This window comes from Cucurbita pepo, chromosome 10 (assembly GCF_057944985.1).
Source record: "Cucurbita pepo subsp. pepo isolate OVF chromosome 10, ASM5794498v1, whole genome shotgun sequence".
NCBI lineage: Eukaryota > Viridiplantae > Streptophyta > Magnoliopsida > Cucurbitales > Cucurbitaceae > Cucurbita > Cucurbita pepo.
The window spans coordinates 3,984,018-3,999,430 of NC_141807.1; the positions used below are offsets into that span (position 1 = coordinate 3,984,018).

At 38.5% G+C, this 15,413-nt stretch overlaps 4 protein-coding genes across 4 annotated transcripts; 1 reads left to right on the forward strand and 3 right to left on the reverse strand.

Moving 5' to 3' along the window:
- Positions 1-635: 635 nt before the first annotated feature.
- LOC111803916 (putative F-box protein At1g65770) lies at positions 636-2,004 on the reverse strand. Its single transcript, XM_087127456.1, has one exon. The coding sequence runs from the start codon at positions 1,914-1,916 to the stop codon at positions 786-788; it is 1,131 nt and encodes a 376-aa protein (XP_086983582.1). The 5' UTR covers positions 1,917-2,004; the 3' UTR covers positions 636-785.
- Positions 2,005-3,121: 1,117 nt separating this feature from the next.
- LOC111803917 (protein S-acyltransferase 10) lies at positions 3,122-8,123 on the forward strand. Its single transcript, XM_023688532.2, has 11 exons — positions 3,122-3,342; positions 3,619-3,733; positions 4,435-4,509; positions 4,616-4,678; positions 4,809-4,943; positions 5,529-5,562; positions 6,365-6,474; positions 6,893-6,979; positions 7,213-7,296; positions 7,399-7,464; positions 7,674-8,123. Exons 1-11 carry the CDS (start codon positions 3,255-3,257, stop codon positions 7,846-7,848), a joined length of 1,032 nt encoding a protein of 343 aa, XP_023544300.2. The 5' UTR covers positions 3,122-3,254; the 3' UTR covers positions 7,849-8,123.
- Positions 8,124-8,391: 268 nt separating this feature from the next.
- LOC111803915 (uncharacterized) lies at positions 8,392-10,918 on the reverse strand. The gene is made up of 7 exons (XM_023688529.2): positions 10,768-10,918; positions 10,509-10,641; positions 10,316-10,419; positions 10,064-10,235; positions 9,227-9,367; positions 9,048-9,142; positions 8,392-8,964 (listed from the first exon to the last, which is right to left on the reverse strand). Exons 1-7 carry the CDS (start codon positions 10,845-10,847, stop codon positions 8,484-8,486), a joined length of 1,206 nt encoding a protein of 401 aa, XP_023544297.2. The 5' UTR covers positions 10,848-10,918; the 3' UTR covers positions 8,392-8,483.
- Positions 10,919-12,203: 1,285 nt separating this feature from the next.
- On the reverse strand, positions 12,204-13,764 carry LOC111803710 (uncharacterized). Its single transcript, XM_023688234.2, has one exon. It carries the CDS (start codon positions 13,357-13,359, stop codon positions 12,436-12,438), a length of 924 nt encoding a protein of 307 aa, XP_023544002.1. The 5' UTR covers positions 13,360-13,764; the 3' UTR covers positions 12,204-12,435.
- Positions 13,765-15,413: the final 1,649 nt, after the last annotated feature.

Sequence of the window (15,413 nt, forward strand, 5' to 3'; positions counted from 1 at the left end):
CACGAGATCCCTTATTATAGCCCGGAGCACCTGCACTTACAAGGCCCAAACTGTGTTCAAACCTATAACATCCTAAGCCACCACTAGTTGATATTGTCTGCTTTGACCCGTTACATATTGTCGTCAATCTCACAGTTTTAAAACGTGTCTTCGTTCCCCCCTCTCCAACCGACGTGATATGTCATAATCCACTCCCTTTTGGTATCAGCATCCTCGTTGACACTCGTTTGTCTCTCCAATCAATGTGGGATCTCATAATTCACCTCTTTTAAGGTCCAGCGTCCTCGCTGACACACTGCTTGTTGTCCACTCCCTTGGGGCCCAACGTCATCGCCGACACACCGCCCGTGCCTACCCCGTTCGAGGCTCACCGTCCTTGCTAATACATCACCCGATGTCCAACTCTAATAGCATTTATAGGCCCAAACCCACCCCATGCAAATAGTGTGGATTAGGCAATTGCACTTTTAGTCATTCCTAGTTAGAGCTAGGAATCTTTCCTTCTCAAACCAAAGCTAGCAAATTCTCGAACACCAAGGCATCAAAATTATTGAACTGCTAATCAGTCCCAAAACTCCCAATGTATGCATTTCATACTCATATTCATATTTCATGTTCATATTCATTGTGTTCACAATTCAAATAAGCTCTCATGATCATTGATGAATCAAAATAGTTACAATTTACACTGCACACAAACTGTGACATTCATAAAAGTGCATAACATTATCTCTGATGATCCTTAGAGAATACCTGGTTAGAGGCTACAGAGCCATGTTGGGAGTCTACAGCTTCCACTGAAACGCACCACACCTTGTTGCATTCCCATGGATTGAGGCTTCCAAAATCCTTCTTTCTTTGAGATCGAACGCAGCAGGAACACTGTCCTGGCTGAACCACCCTTTTTGTTTGTGGTTAAAATATATGCAATTCGCTTGAAACCCTTCAATTTCCGAGGCCGAAACAGAGAAACAGCAACCGTCCCCCAAAACAATGGCTTGATTCCCCAAATTCTTCACATCCACCCATCTTCCCCAATCTTGATCCAACATGTACACTTTGAAATCAGTTACAATGTTAGGATTATTGCAAATCCAATCATCTGGATCAGGTTTGCGCAGAAATCGATCCACAACATAGAGTTCGCCGCCACACTCCACTAAATGTTTATGATCCCCAAAACCACACGATGGAACAGAAAACTGTACCGATTTCATCGATGAATCGATCCAGAAAACTGTTCCCCATTTATCAACAGCATAAACCTGCCCCTGGTACACAATCACATCGTTGTAGTGAAAATTATCGTCATCGATTAGCGTCCAATTGTCATCTCCATGTTTTGCAAACCCTAATTTACCTCTTCCATAAACTGCCACAATGATTCTGGTCCTAAAATCGGTCCAACCAGAATCAGGGTACATTATAACCTTAGTAATTCCAGAAACAAGACCACCACGAGTGTATTGAAGCGCATACGATTTCGCAACCTCATAAATTCGAAAATCGAGGAAGTTCACATCCTTCCGAAAGGTTTCGTCATCGAATACAACTAATAGATTAGAAAACAGATCTACAAAGCGGATTGTACCGAGTTTTGTGCTCTTATCCTTCGTAAACAACCTTGAAGAAGAAGAGTTAGAAGTTCGATGATGATGGAGAGGACTGAAACAATAGATTATCCTTCGGTGGAGTAAGGTGTGGCCAGCGGCAAGGTAACCACGGCGAGCGTTGGTGGGGGAAGGGAATTGAAGAGGTGAAAGAGGAGAAATGCCGTCGAAACGAGGAACAGAAGCTCGCCACGATTTACAGACGCTGCGAAATCGGAGGACGTCGATGTAGGTTTCGAGGCGTTTTCCGATGAGCAGACAAAGTTCAGGAGGCAGATCGGACCACCGTACAGGAGATTTCTTCATCGGAGTCTTGGATTTCACCCGGATGAAAGTTCGTCTTGACTTGAACGAATCGAAGTCTACTCCTATGAATAAGAAAACGATCAGATTAAGCATGCTTTTAAGTAAATTATATAAAAGATTATGCCACTAATCTTACTTTATTATTGATGAATAATCCCTAAATAAAAAAATTTCACTTTTTTTAAAAATACATTTAAATTTTCAATTTTTTTTTTAATAATATCCTAAACTTTAAACTTTTAAAAAAAATCTAAATCATTAATAATTTAATTTAAAAACCATCTTTGAATCTTCCAAAATAAATAAATAAAAAATTAGAGATAATCTATAGAGTGTTAATAAACCTTTTTGTCTACTGTAATTTTTAATTTTTAATTTATTATAATGACAAGGAGTGTTAACGATACTTTTAAAAATATTTGTAATCATAACAATCTATGTCAAGATTCGTATCAAGATTTGGAATCTCGGACATTTTTCAACAACATAGTCTCATTACCTACTCCTAGCTTACGAGTGAAGATTATCCTCACAGACCAACACAAGTCAGCACCTCACTCACATGCATCCCATGAGCACAGTTAACCATAAAATTTCTATGATTGACCCACAGAAGAAAAATTCAATTTTGTAAGATAGTCATTTATTTTTAGAATTACTTTCATTCGAATGTAGTCTCAGTCTATTGATGTAACTACTTTTACTCTCGGATGTTGCAGTAATATATTAGAAGTGGTAAGTAATATTATTTATACTTATTAATTTCATTTAAAAAATAATTTATTTAATAAACTTTTACTCACCACTTTATTCTTTATTTGAATAATGTTTTAAATTTTCAATTTGCATTTTATTTTTAAATATATATATTTTAAAAATTACAATATTACATTTTGACTGATAAATGTTGTAACGTTAAAATAAAAAGCTCACATAAATTGAAAAAATTGAAATTAAAAGTACGGTGCAGTGAATCTATTATTTCCTTTAATATTACTAAATAAAATATTAATTAAAAATACATAAATAATTTGGCTTTAATTTAACTATGAATTAAAATCTAGTGAATCTATTATTTCTTTTTATATTACTAAACAAAATATTAATTAAAAATACATAAATATTTTTTTTAGGCATTAATTTAACTATTAATTAAAATCTTGAGAAGAGGATAGAATTAAAAAAAAGTTGAAGAGTTAAAATTGATTATACTTTCTCCCGCAAATTCAGTTCAAGTCTCACTTTCTCTTCTTCGATGGTAATTTCGGAGTAAACTGCGACAAAACTCTTCGCCCCAAACGCCGATGTAAAATTCCCCCATTTCTTCATGGTTTGAAGATGATCATGGATGCTTGCTACCACCGCGACTTCTCGGATCGAATAATGGACCGATACATTCGTTTTTTTCCTTGTCTTTCCGATCCTGGTATGTATTAGAACCTTTTCCCCTTTGAATCCTTCATTTTAGACTCTAGGAAGTGAGATGGGAACTGAGTAATGGATGCAGGTTGTTTTCGCTTTTCCTCATGTTTTTATGTGGTTTGGCTTCACTAATTTACATTGCCTTGTCTGAATTTTAGTTGAACTTGAGGCTTTCGTCGTTTGTCTGATGGCTGTTTCGTTTTTTTTTTTTTTTTTTTTTTTTAATCGTTACCGTTGTGTTTTTCGTGTGGATTTTAATTATGTGGGAAGTGGGTTTCAGCTCGGAGATCTTCGTTGGGTTTAAAAGTAGCATTGGTGATGCTGCACCTTGTTTATGCTGGAGTTCTATTTGCACTCGACCGGCATTTGATTGAAGAAATCCAGATTAAACCGTGGTATGTTGTTGTTTGGTTTTGGTTTGGGTCTCTAAGTTCGAAAAAATTGGGTCAGCTACTACGTTTTCTTCTGGAAGTTCTCTAAGATTATACTGGCCGCCATGTTTATTTTGTGACTTTAAGCTATCTACTACCTGTCAACTTTTGCTTTTATGTGCATCAATTGAATGGAATTAGCTTTCGATGTGAAGTTTAGTTGGGTTCTCAGAGTGGAAAACGCAAAATTTAAAGAGTTGATAATTTTATATTTCCTCCAAAAGAAAGGAGGACTAAGAGTATGCTTCAATATACTTTCACCTTGACGAATCTTTCACGGTTGTTAAATCATACAAAGTTTGGAGTCATGTAATCTATGACTTCGAAGACGTTAGAATATGCGACTACTTGTCTCGTGTGTAGGTTATAACATGATATGGGTCTCAAAACAGGGGTGTTACGACTATTACACGAGTTCTTTCTGCTGTCTTCTTTTTGTAAATTAATATGTAGAAAGTAATCAAGAGCCTTGCAAAAAGATAGTGCAATATATCGACGCAGGAGAGGCCTTGGGGCATTTGCTAGTGGGTGTTCCGGTCTTAATCTATGGTAGCTAGTGTTAGTGTACGGGTCATTTTGGTTATTATGCATAATAGCATCCTGTAATTGTTCCTATCTTAAAAAGGTTTCCAACATCTTTTTTTTTCCCCCTTCATAATTCGCAGGTATACGGCTTCATATTTGTTGCTTTTCGTTGCTACCCTCATTCAATACTTTTTAACATCATGTTCATCTCCTGGGTAAAGGCCACTATCTTGTGTTTCCTTGGCATCTCTTTTTATATAACTATATTTCACTTTCCAGGAATTTAACTACTTTTTTCTTCCTTTGCCCCCTTTTGTTCAGCTATGTACTCGACGCTATGAGGGCTGCTAATGAAAAGGATATTGCTTTTATAAAGGCATCAAAGTAAGTTTTATCACCATTTCTTTAGTAAGTATTTAGTGTGTTTCTCATTCTTTGTATTTAGTGGGAGAATAACCAATGAATATGATTTAAATTTAAATTACTTATTTGTTTTCTAAATGTTTAAGCAAAGACAGCCTGCTTCAAGCAACAATGTAAATGTGGTTGTTACTATAGACCGGAGCCCTTCCGGAAATAATGTACAGGCAGATGTAACATCGTGGGCAAAGATGGTAATGGACATGTATCCCCCTCGAACACCACTTAGGTAACTTTGCTTTAAGAAGAAAATTTTCGTTTGTAATTATATAATACGTGTTATATTTCCATTCAATGTCTAAGAAGTCGAATCTGGTAGTTCTCAAGCCGACTTAAAGTTGTGTTGCATATGACATTAACATGACATGGTTGTTTGCAGTGGTTTTGTCATCTTATTTAATTGACTATATTGAACTGAATCATTTTTAGTTTGAACATGGGGAAGAGGACTAGAATTTAGCTGGATTGTCAAGGAGTTTATTTGGCTTTTCGAGAAGCTTATGTCACTCTGATAAATAAAGGCCGATTTGGGACATAAATTTTGCAATTGGACATGCATTCTTAGCTGTTTACTTTTCTTTTCTGTGATTTTGGACATCCACTTTTATCGCTCTCAATTTCATATCTATGCTAAAATTACTAATTTTTTTCCGGGCTTAAGGATGATAACGCCTTAACCACTTCATACTTGCAAAATAAACTATTCTTTAGATGCCCAAAATTCCAATAGAATACGAGAATATCATTCATGTACGTGAAGTTGAGGAAAATTGTAACTGCTATCACAGCTTACCGTTTTCGATTTGTTTTGCAGAAATTTTACCTGCTCTTATTGCCATGTAGAGCAGGTACTTCACGCTATATCATATTTTACTCAGTTTCTTGTGTTATTCTCATCATTGCTTCAATCAAGAATCTTGGTGGCCCATAGTCTTGCATTTTTTTTTTTGTTGAAGAGTAAGAGTGTTTTGAAAAATCTGTTTAGGAGTTGCTTAGAAAAATAAACTTTCTTTTAGCAACTGTGATTGGGTTGCTAAGAACTCTTTTTAGGAACACCAGTGATTTGTTAAGGAGATTATACACTTGAAATCATTATTCACTAGCCTATGAATTTAGACATAGAAACAATTTCTCTTAATCTAAAAGAATAGGATATTAAGAAAAGTAAACTAAAGAAAAAAATCTAGAGACTACTACTTTTGAAAAACAATGACCTAAACATTTTTCTGATAATTAACTTTCTGAAGAATCTTCAGAATATCTACTCTCATTCCCTTTGAAATTTCTCTTGCTTTCCATATATTGTAAGGGTAACATTATTATAATAATAATAATACCAGACAGATGGTATCACAAGTAATAATTGTTATCGAATTGAACTGGAAAGTTAGTAAATCTTTCAAAACTTCCTGTCAATTTCGGTTGCAAAGATATGAAGTCTAATGAAGTAGAACATATGCACTGATACTGAAACTTGGACTGGTTATAAAAATGATAGATGGATTAGGCATTATTTCTGTGAATTATTTAAATGAGTAATGTATTTTGGATGGTTGCTTATCCACATCAGCTCTGCTACTTATCTATCTAGTTTTAATCTTCAACTTTTCCTTCATTAGTCCCACTTTTTTTTTCCTTGTACATTTGCAGCCTCCACGGACGAAGCATTGCCATGATTGTGATCGATGCGTACTTCAGTTTGATCATCATTGTGTTTGGCTTGGGACATGTATTGGTCAGGGCAATCATTGTCGATTCTGGTGGGTTTACAATTTTGAGATGTCACAAATATTCAACTTCATATAAATTGATATAAATTGATTGATGTGGTCGGTACTTCTTTGTGTGAATCTGTCTTTCATCACTTTAGCCGTTTTATGTGTTTCGTGATGCATTTATGTAAAATGTTCTTCTTAGAAGTTCTGATTCACTAAAAGAGTTTGGCAAATTGTGAAAAGCCTTGGATGGATTCAACAAAATAGTTATTGGGTTAAAAAAAACAATTGTACAAATTGTTCCAAGTTCCTATTAATTGAAGAATATTATTACTACTATAATTGCTACCACTACACTTCTACCTAATTGTTGAAATATACTGTTTACTGTGCTGCTTCTTTTTTCTATCTTATATCTTCTAAGATATTTCGCTTACAAAAGTTACTTTTGCTCACAATTTAGGTGGTACATTTTTGAGGAGACAGCTTTATGCTTGTGGACTGGCATATTGTTCATTTCATACCTCAAGGCTGATATAGTGCGGGCTTGGTAGGGTATCGTTCCGATGTTTTTAATGCACTAGAAGTTTTTAGCTTCTCTAGTAGTATTTCATGGTTAATTCCATTATCAAATCACCAAAGATAACGATAGGAAAAGTAGAAGCTGATAGGTTTGATGTGTGCAAGTGTCAGGTTTGAACTTCTAGTGTCAAATTCAGTGATCACAAACCACGAACTTACTAACTGATGCTGAAGAAAGGTCTTTGAACGGTTTATTCTCAGGTGGAAGGATGCGATTGTCATCGTGCTGCTGATTACCTTATCGATTGCCCTAATCTTTCTACTGCTCTTGCTTCTATTTCATAGGTCTGCTGATTACCCCTATTCTCCCAGTCATGGACGAGCATCTAAATTTAGTAGTTATGACGGATGACGTAGCTGTAGTTATGACATTGTTTCTTTTTGCAGCTATCTTGTCGTTACGAATCAGACAACATACGAACTTGTTAGACGTAGGCGAATCTTTTACTTAAGGTTTGCTCATCTCTTTCATTCTCGTGACAAAGCTTTTCAACAAAAAAAAAAAAAAAAAGGAAAGAAAGAAAGCCATTTTGGAAATTTTTCATTAAGATTCATATTACACTTTGTCCATGGAATGTTATATGTTAGACTTCCAAGATATAATGCTTTGGACACGAGCATTTAAATTTAGTAGCAATGACAACCAGTTTGGTTATCTGCAGGGGCATTCCTGAAAGAGTTTATCCCTTCAGCAAAGGAGTTTGCCACAATCTATACGATTTCTGCTGTCACAGAAGCAACATATATAACTTGGAGCCCCTGCCTTCGGCTCAGATGCTTGAAGAGCGATCGAGACCGTACACATGTTCGGACATCATGAGGTGTAGATGCTGCTGACTTATTTTACACTGTACTATTTGCTTAACATTCTTTCAGTTACACTAGGTTATGGTGGTTGGTGTAGGAAGAAGCTTGCATGTTTCCTGCATCCCCTTCCCCATTGAAATAGCTGCAGCACAATTAGCTTAGGTAGCCTCCTTGCTTCTTCTGGTGTAAAATTGTGTGTTGGTGAAATAGATGCTTTATATCAAAACTGGCCTCTCTAATGGACCATTGCATTTCTGACTTTCTCCAAGCATGACATTTAATACAAGTATAAACTGATTTGGTTTGGTTTTTGGCTTAACTAGCTGAACCAAGATGATTGGGCATTGCCATTTAGCCAATCTTACTAGACTCGAGTTCAGTTCAATTTGGTTTAGATTAGGTTAGTTCGGGTTTCTGATCGCCCTAGAATTCAAGGACCCAAAGCCTACACACACCATGATAAGTTCATCAATATATCTCAACCAATATTGTATAAGAATTGCATTCTCAACATCATAATCTCTGATCTTTTTACAGTATTTGATTATATAGTGTAGTGTTGTTGTAAACAGCTAACAAAAGAATACTCCTGGTTTATTTGAATGCAATAAGGTTGAGTAATTACATGCACCATTGGCAAGTAATTAACAACATTCTGACTAAGTTCAAGTTTTCCTGTACTTGAGAGCTTCAAAGCGAGCAGCAAGAGTGTCATAATCAGGCAGCTTGGGGTGGACACGAGATGAAGGTATCGGTGGAGGATTCCCATCAGGAGGTCGACTAACACCTCCGTCAGCTCCGTCGTCCATTTGAGTTTCTTCTTCACAATCCGATTCGTCGAACTTTATGTCAGTAGGATTATAGCTATGTCTCCTGTAAGCCATCTCATAATCTGTATTTACATTCGTTGTTCTCTCTTCTCCTGCCTTGAACTGATGATCAATATGATGAGAGCAGATCGGGGTAGAATTAGCAGGAGGGCTGAGATCGAAACCCGAGTCTCGAGCATCCCAATTCATGTCTTTATTTGCTAGATAGGCAGCTGCCTCTGCAGCAGCAATCGCTTGCTTCGCTGCTTTTGCAGCAGCTTCTGCGGCTGATGCTGTATCTTGAAAGTGCATACTTTCATCCCCTCTACCATTCCTCCTGCACAAGACACGACAACGGAATCGAGTCGAGGAGCAGCTCCAATGGAGTGTATCAAATGGTTCCAATGTACCTTCCCTTACCTTTCAGTTTGAGCATGATTTCCAGCAGATTGGCTTGCTGCTGCTGCAGGCTTCACAGGCAAGCTAGCAGCGCTAACGAAACTCCGAGGCCCGTCCTGATCAAACGACAATCGAAAACATCATTAACTTATTACATTATTATCATCTGAGGATAGGAAGAGAGGGAGAATGGAACGGACAATAAGTTCTTCAGGAGGCTTTAGTAGCTCCTTCTCAGATTCTGTTGTATCCCATTCAATCTGGTGCTCCTTGGCAATCTCCTTCATTATTTTAAGCTTCACTTCACCCGCAGGAGTTCGAACAGAGAGCTTGTCAATGAGCTGGAAAATCAAATGCAACGAATTCAATACAAATTCGAATATAACTAACTTATCATTGTCAGCCTCACCGTTTTAAAACGAGGTTTCTACACCCTTTTTCAACTAATGTAGGATCTCACAATCCATCACATTGTGGGCCAACGTGTAACAGCCCATGCCCTCCATCCTCTTGAGTAGCCAGCGTGTAATAGCCCAAGCCCACTGATGTTCCCTTTCGGACTTCCCCTCAAAACTTTTAAAATTCATCTGTTAGGGAGAGGTTTCCACACCCTTACAAAGGGTGTTTCGTTCTCCTCTCCAATCGATGCGGGACATCACAATCCACCCTTCTTCAAGGTCTAGCGTCTTCACTAGCACTCGTTCCTTTCTCCAATTGATATGGGACCCCACCAAATCCATCCCCTTCGAGGCCCAGCGTCCGTACTGGCACACCGCCTCGTGTCTACCCCCTTCGGAGAACAGCCTCCTCGCTGGCACATCGCCCAGTGTTTGGCTCTGATACCATTTGTAACGGCCTAAGCCCACCGTTAGTAGATATTGTCTCTTTGGACTTTTCCTTTCGAGCTTTCCCTCCATATTTTTAAAACGTATCTACAAGGTTTCCACACCCATATAATGCTTGTTTTGTTCTCCTCCCCAACCAATTTGGCAGTTACCAAAACCGACAAATAAGTAAAAAGGCGAAAATGTAGTTACCAGCCGATTCACTCCACAATTGGGCCTCAGATCAGTGGCAGCAGACACAAAATCCTTCCCATATTTCTTCTCAAAAACATTGGTAAGTGCAGAAAGCTCTGGAATCTCAGAGCACCTCGGAGCTGCAAAGATCAAACTAGCAACCCCTTCTTTTAGATCTGCCGGACATTCCCTGCACCAATTGATATTAACATCACAAGAAAATCCACCCATTACAGAGTAATTTAACCCATTCTCCTTAAACGTTTCTACCTCTGTTTCGCTATAATTGATAATCTAGCCACAACCAACTCGCAGAAGAGTTCGATAATCTCATTGGCAGCCAAAACATTCTGTTCTCTTATCACATGTTCTACCTGAACAACACAACCTTCATTTCTTTGATTCAAACATTTCAATTTAATCGATTTTAACGAAGGCGAAGAAATCGAAGATAGTGAATGACCCGAATCCGAGCAGTGGCGTCCTGACCCGACTGAAGAAGCAGAGCAATGTCGCGTCTCATCTGCTTTACCGCCGCCTCTCGCTTGTTCCTCAGCAGCTTTATCCTCGCCACCGCCATTTTCGCCGCCGTTTTACTGTCACAAAAGAAAAAGCCCAAAAATCCAGAAGAAAAAACAAACGAATCAATCCCTATTCCTCTCAATTTTCCCACATTTTAAAACAAAAATCCGAAACCCATTTCTGAGAAACAATCGTAGTACCATTTGGAGGAGTTGAAGCCACGGCGGAGGAGGGAGATGAACTGCTTAATGATCCTGACGGAACGATCGGCGGCGCTCATGGCCGGAGAAAAAAAAAGGGGTAACGAAGAAGAAGAAGAAGAAGAAGAAGAAGAGTGGGATTAAGAGAGGTGAAAATGAAACGGCCTCTGGAAGAGCAAAAGTGAGTGACAGCTTGGGCATAAAAGGGGGATCGTTGAACGGCATATCAACGAAGGAGGCCCCACTGCCACGTGGCCATTTTAGATATTAGCCGTTGGAGAGCATTTTAAAGCGCGAAGGAAGAATCCGATGTAGCTCCAGAGTGTACACGTGGCAAGGATAAACTGCCACGTTGGCATGATATCACTTGTATAGAATAGTTATTTAGAAATTCAACTAATAAAATTACTTTTTCACGCTACTTTTCTCAATAAAAAAGATCACGGGTTGTGACGGGGTATGAAAATTTTGCATATCCACTTTAAAACGGGGAGCTTATTCTATAAAAATGCTACCAAAGCAAGGTCTCGAGACAAATGATACCTATATATGTGATACGATAAAGTCGGTGGTACTATTTCAGATTGGGCTGATCTTCTTAACTATACATGAGGTTGGGCTTAAACTGAGCAAACTCTCCATTATCTTCGTAAAATTGTCTGAGACCACGAAAGTGCTATCGTGATATGATTTTTATACCTAATTAAGGGATCTTACGGTACCCTTCTGTCTTTTTTCGTCCTGGTACCTAATCGAACGATCTGAACGGCCCAAACGTTATCCATCTTTGCCCACAGTCGTCGTACTCCGGCTAACTTATTTTTATTAAATTTATTAAAAAAAATAGATGGATTACAAATATTTTAGCGGATTAATTAATTAAAGTGGAATTTCAAAGCATAGACATGGACTCCAATTCTAGAATTCTTTTTCTTTTTGAATATCTAGAAAATGTTGACTGGGATCACTTTTTTTTAATATGTATGATTTTCTTTACTTTATTCTTCTAAAAATCTTTTATTTTAGTCAAAGATTTTATTTTAAATATATAAATTTCAGACGAGATTGATTCGTAAGGTGTTAGATAATTAATTTATATTAATAAATTAGAGGACTCCCGAGAATGAAATCAGTACATAAATAAAAAGAAGATAAAAGAACGCAACTGGACTCACCAAACATGACAGAGTCGAGTCGAGTAGAACAATTTAGAAACACATCAAATCTATAACAATCTGATACATGGTTCGAGAGGTCGAAAAGTAACACTATGAACACGAAGATTATGATTCTGTTAAAGATAATAGATGACTGATCTGATGCAAATGTTGAGTGGGGAAATGAAGGTTGAAACTGAATTTCTTGAAAGCCAAACCAAAAACGGACAATAGAACAAATATTATCCAAATGGAAGTGATATGATTTTTGGAACTCCATAGATTCAATGCGGTTCTTCTATTTGATTTGGATTTCAGCTCACAGATCAATTACAGAGAGTGTTCTTGAAGATAGAAGAAGGATTTATACAGACTGAAAATCACTTTTTTGGTTCAAAATCACAGCCAACACATTATCAAATTGAAGGATAGAGTTCAGTTCATGAATGTACAGAGCCGATTTTCATCGCCGGATTTCATGAGGGGGGGGGAAATCACAATGCGACCGATTTTACTGAGTAATTATATTCAGAAGAGAAACTCTGGTATGAATCAATTCCCTGAACAATCCTTCTGTTCCATGTTCGATTCTTTCAATGCTCGAATCCAACCCCAGAAGTCTCTCTCGAACAATCGATTGGATCTTCTCCTCCGCTTCTGCGTCTCTTCTCAACGATCCGAACTGCATCGCCTCGATCGCCATGTCCAGGTTCTCCAACTCGTTGGCTCTCTCTGCCTGATTGTTGCGTGTGATTGCTCCCTTGTGCACGAGCCTTGACACCACTGACCATCGGCTAGGTTTCGGCCTCCAGTGCACCGGCACGGCGAGGAGAGACAATAGAGAGTTGAAGATGGAGGAGGTGATGGAGCTTGCTTCTCTCAGCACTCTGATCACCGCCACCGTCACTTCGTTCTCTAATTGAAGAGGAGGAGAGGCTCCGGAGGTGTAATCCATTTGTCTGAGCGATGCGAGCGATTTCTTCAAGCTTTCATGCTTGATCTTCTTTCTCAAGCTGATATATGCAGCGATGCTGTTCTCAACGCCCGAATCTTCGTATTTGCTTCGCCGGATCGCCGATTGGAGCTGTCGAATGCTTTCTTTTATCACAAAAACAGCGTCTCTCGTATTGTCGCAGATATCCAGGAATCTTACAGAGCCATCCACCAATTCCTGTACCCAAATTTCACGTCGGTGTGAGGCTAGGGCTTGTTGGACCAGTGGGAGGTTCAGAACCTCGTTTATGCATCTGTAGAGCTCCACCAGGCCGGAGAGAGCGCTACAATTCGCTTCAATGCTTGAGAAGGAAGAAGGATCCAAGGATCGAAGCTTGGCTAGCTCTTGCTCAACCCGAATCGTGGATGGATGCGATCGAGCAGGTAAGCTTATACATCTATCTCTATACCGACTCCAAGGTGTTTGTGAAAATGCTACCATGGCTATTCTGTTGCAATTCTGTATGAGGGTCTAATGAGGGCAACTTGTAGATGAAATCCACAATTTCCCATCATAGCTTTATATAGGCAGAGTGGATAGAAAAAGGGGAAGTTGTTTAGGATTTGAATGTACCGAATTGAGCATGTGAAGACGGCCAAAGATTCATCAATGGTGTGGGTTATGAAGTCACATCTTTTGCCGGCTGAAAAGTAATATTAAATTGGCATCCTTCAGTCTCCATATTTAATGGAACTTGATTTTGTTTTCATCTGGTTGCGGGGGAAGTGACTTGTTATCCCTTATTAACATCCCCCATATCTCCACCGCCACACCGCCAATTCACGTTTTTCCATGGTTGAGAGTTGAAGGTACAATAGCGTTGGAAATCGATAGCCATTAAACTAATCCTGGTAGTAAGAGTCAGAACGTAGTAAGAGTCAGCCGTTCGCAAAATTCTAATCTTATCGCTAGTTGATATTGTTCATTTTGATCCATTATATATCGTCGGTAGTCTTACTGTTGTAAAACGCGTCTACTAGGGAGAGTTTCCACATCCTTATAAGGGATTCTTTGTTCCCCTCTCCATCCAACTGATGTAGGACCTCACAATCCATCTCCTTAGGGCCAAGCGTCCTCACTGACACACCGTCAAGTGTCTAGTTTTGATATCATTTGTAATAGTCCAACCTCACTACTAGCAAATATTGTCCGCTTTGGCCTCCTACGTATCGTCATTAGCCTCATGGTTTTAAAATACGCTACTAGATAGAGGTTTCCATACCCTCATAAAGAATGCTTTGTTCCCATCTCTAACTGGCGTGGGATTTTACTCTAGTCATCCCCATGGACGTTGGACCTGATTTCGTTTAACAATAGCAGTCTTTTTCCTCCTATTGTTTCACATTTTATAGAAGAACTTTTAGGCTGTTTCAGGGGAGGTTGATGTAAAGTTGACCTTGAAATGGCTCTCAAACTTCTAGAATTTATTAGGCAACTGGTCTTCCACGGGATATTATTGATGGAATCTGAGGTCTTGTAAATTGTTTTAGGGGTAGATTTTGGTGGTGAAATGGATTAAGGTTTCAAATCTTGGCAAGGATTGAGAGGGATTGGGAGTGGAGCCCAGATGAGATGGCTTGGGTGGGTTTGTAGAGGAGTAGAAACATGAGTTATCAATCAAATCCTCTGGGAAATGGAAGCTGGTGATGAGAGACAACTTATCATGCAAATGATTGGAGATAAGAGCATTTGGTGGGTAGTCATGGGAGGGCTTTACTATTGCGTTATTTCAACTAGTGGTTGAATATTGGAAATGTCTATCAGATTAGATAGAAAACTAGGGATGGATACCAATTTAGTGCCTTCTTAGCCACACCATTCGTGTTTGCTATAAACTTATTCACATGTCTTGTCGAAACTCTGAGTAAACCATATTAGTTACTTTTCCTGTTCAGCAGTTTTACAGGCTGCATTTTGTGCAACATGTGGGAAGCTGCTTCATTAGGACTCCACTAACTTTTTTCCACTGAGATTCTAACTCATCCCTTCCACTTTAATTTCTTTTCCATTGATTACGCAAATGCAATCTTGTGGGAAGCTGCTTTAATGGAGTTTTCTTTTTCGGGGGTATAGCATTAATGAAACTACTGTTCAGAATAGAAGAGGATAAAGAGTGTTGAAAAGAAAGAATTTTTCACAAACTTTTTGGTAGGTGGTGTAACAGTCCTCACCCACTCTTCAGTGGGTCAGCGTCCTCACTAGCCTATCGTTCGATATCTGATTTTGATACTATTTGTCATAGTCCAAGCCCACCGCTAGTAGATATTGCTCTCTATGAGCTTTTACTTTCGGGCTTCTTCCAAAGTCTTTAAAACGCTTCTATTAGAGAGAAGTTTTTGCACTCTTATAAGAAATGTTTCGTTTTCTTGTTTGAAATTCCAGGTCTGGTCTTCATTGGTATTTGCTGCTCACCCACTATGTTTTTTTTAGTTTTTCTCCCGCCCAGTCAAGTTGTCTGAAGTCGATAGTTCTCTTTCTCAATTGACATGGGATCT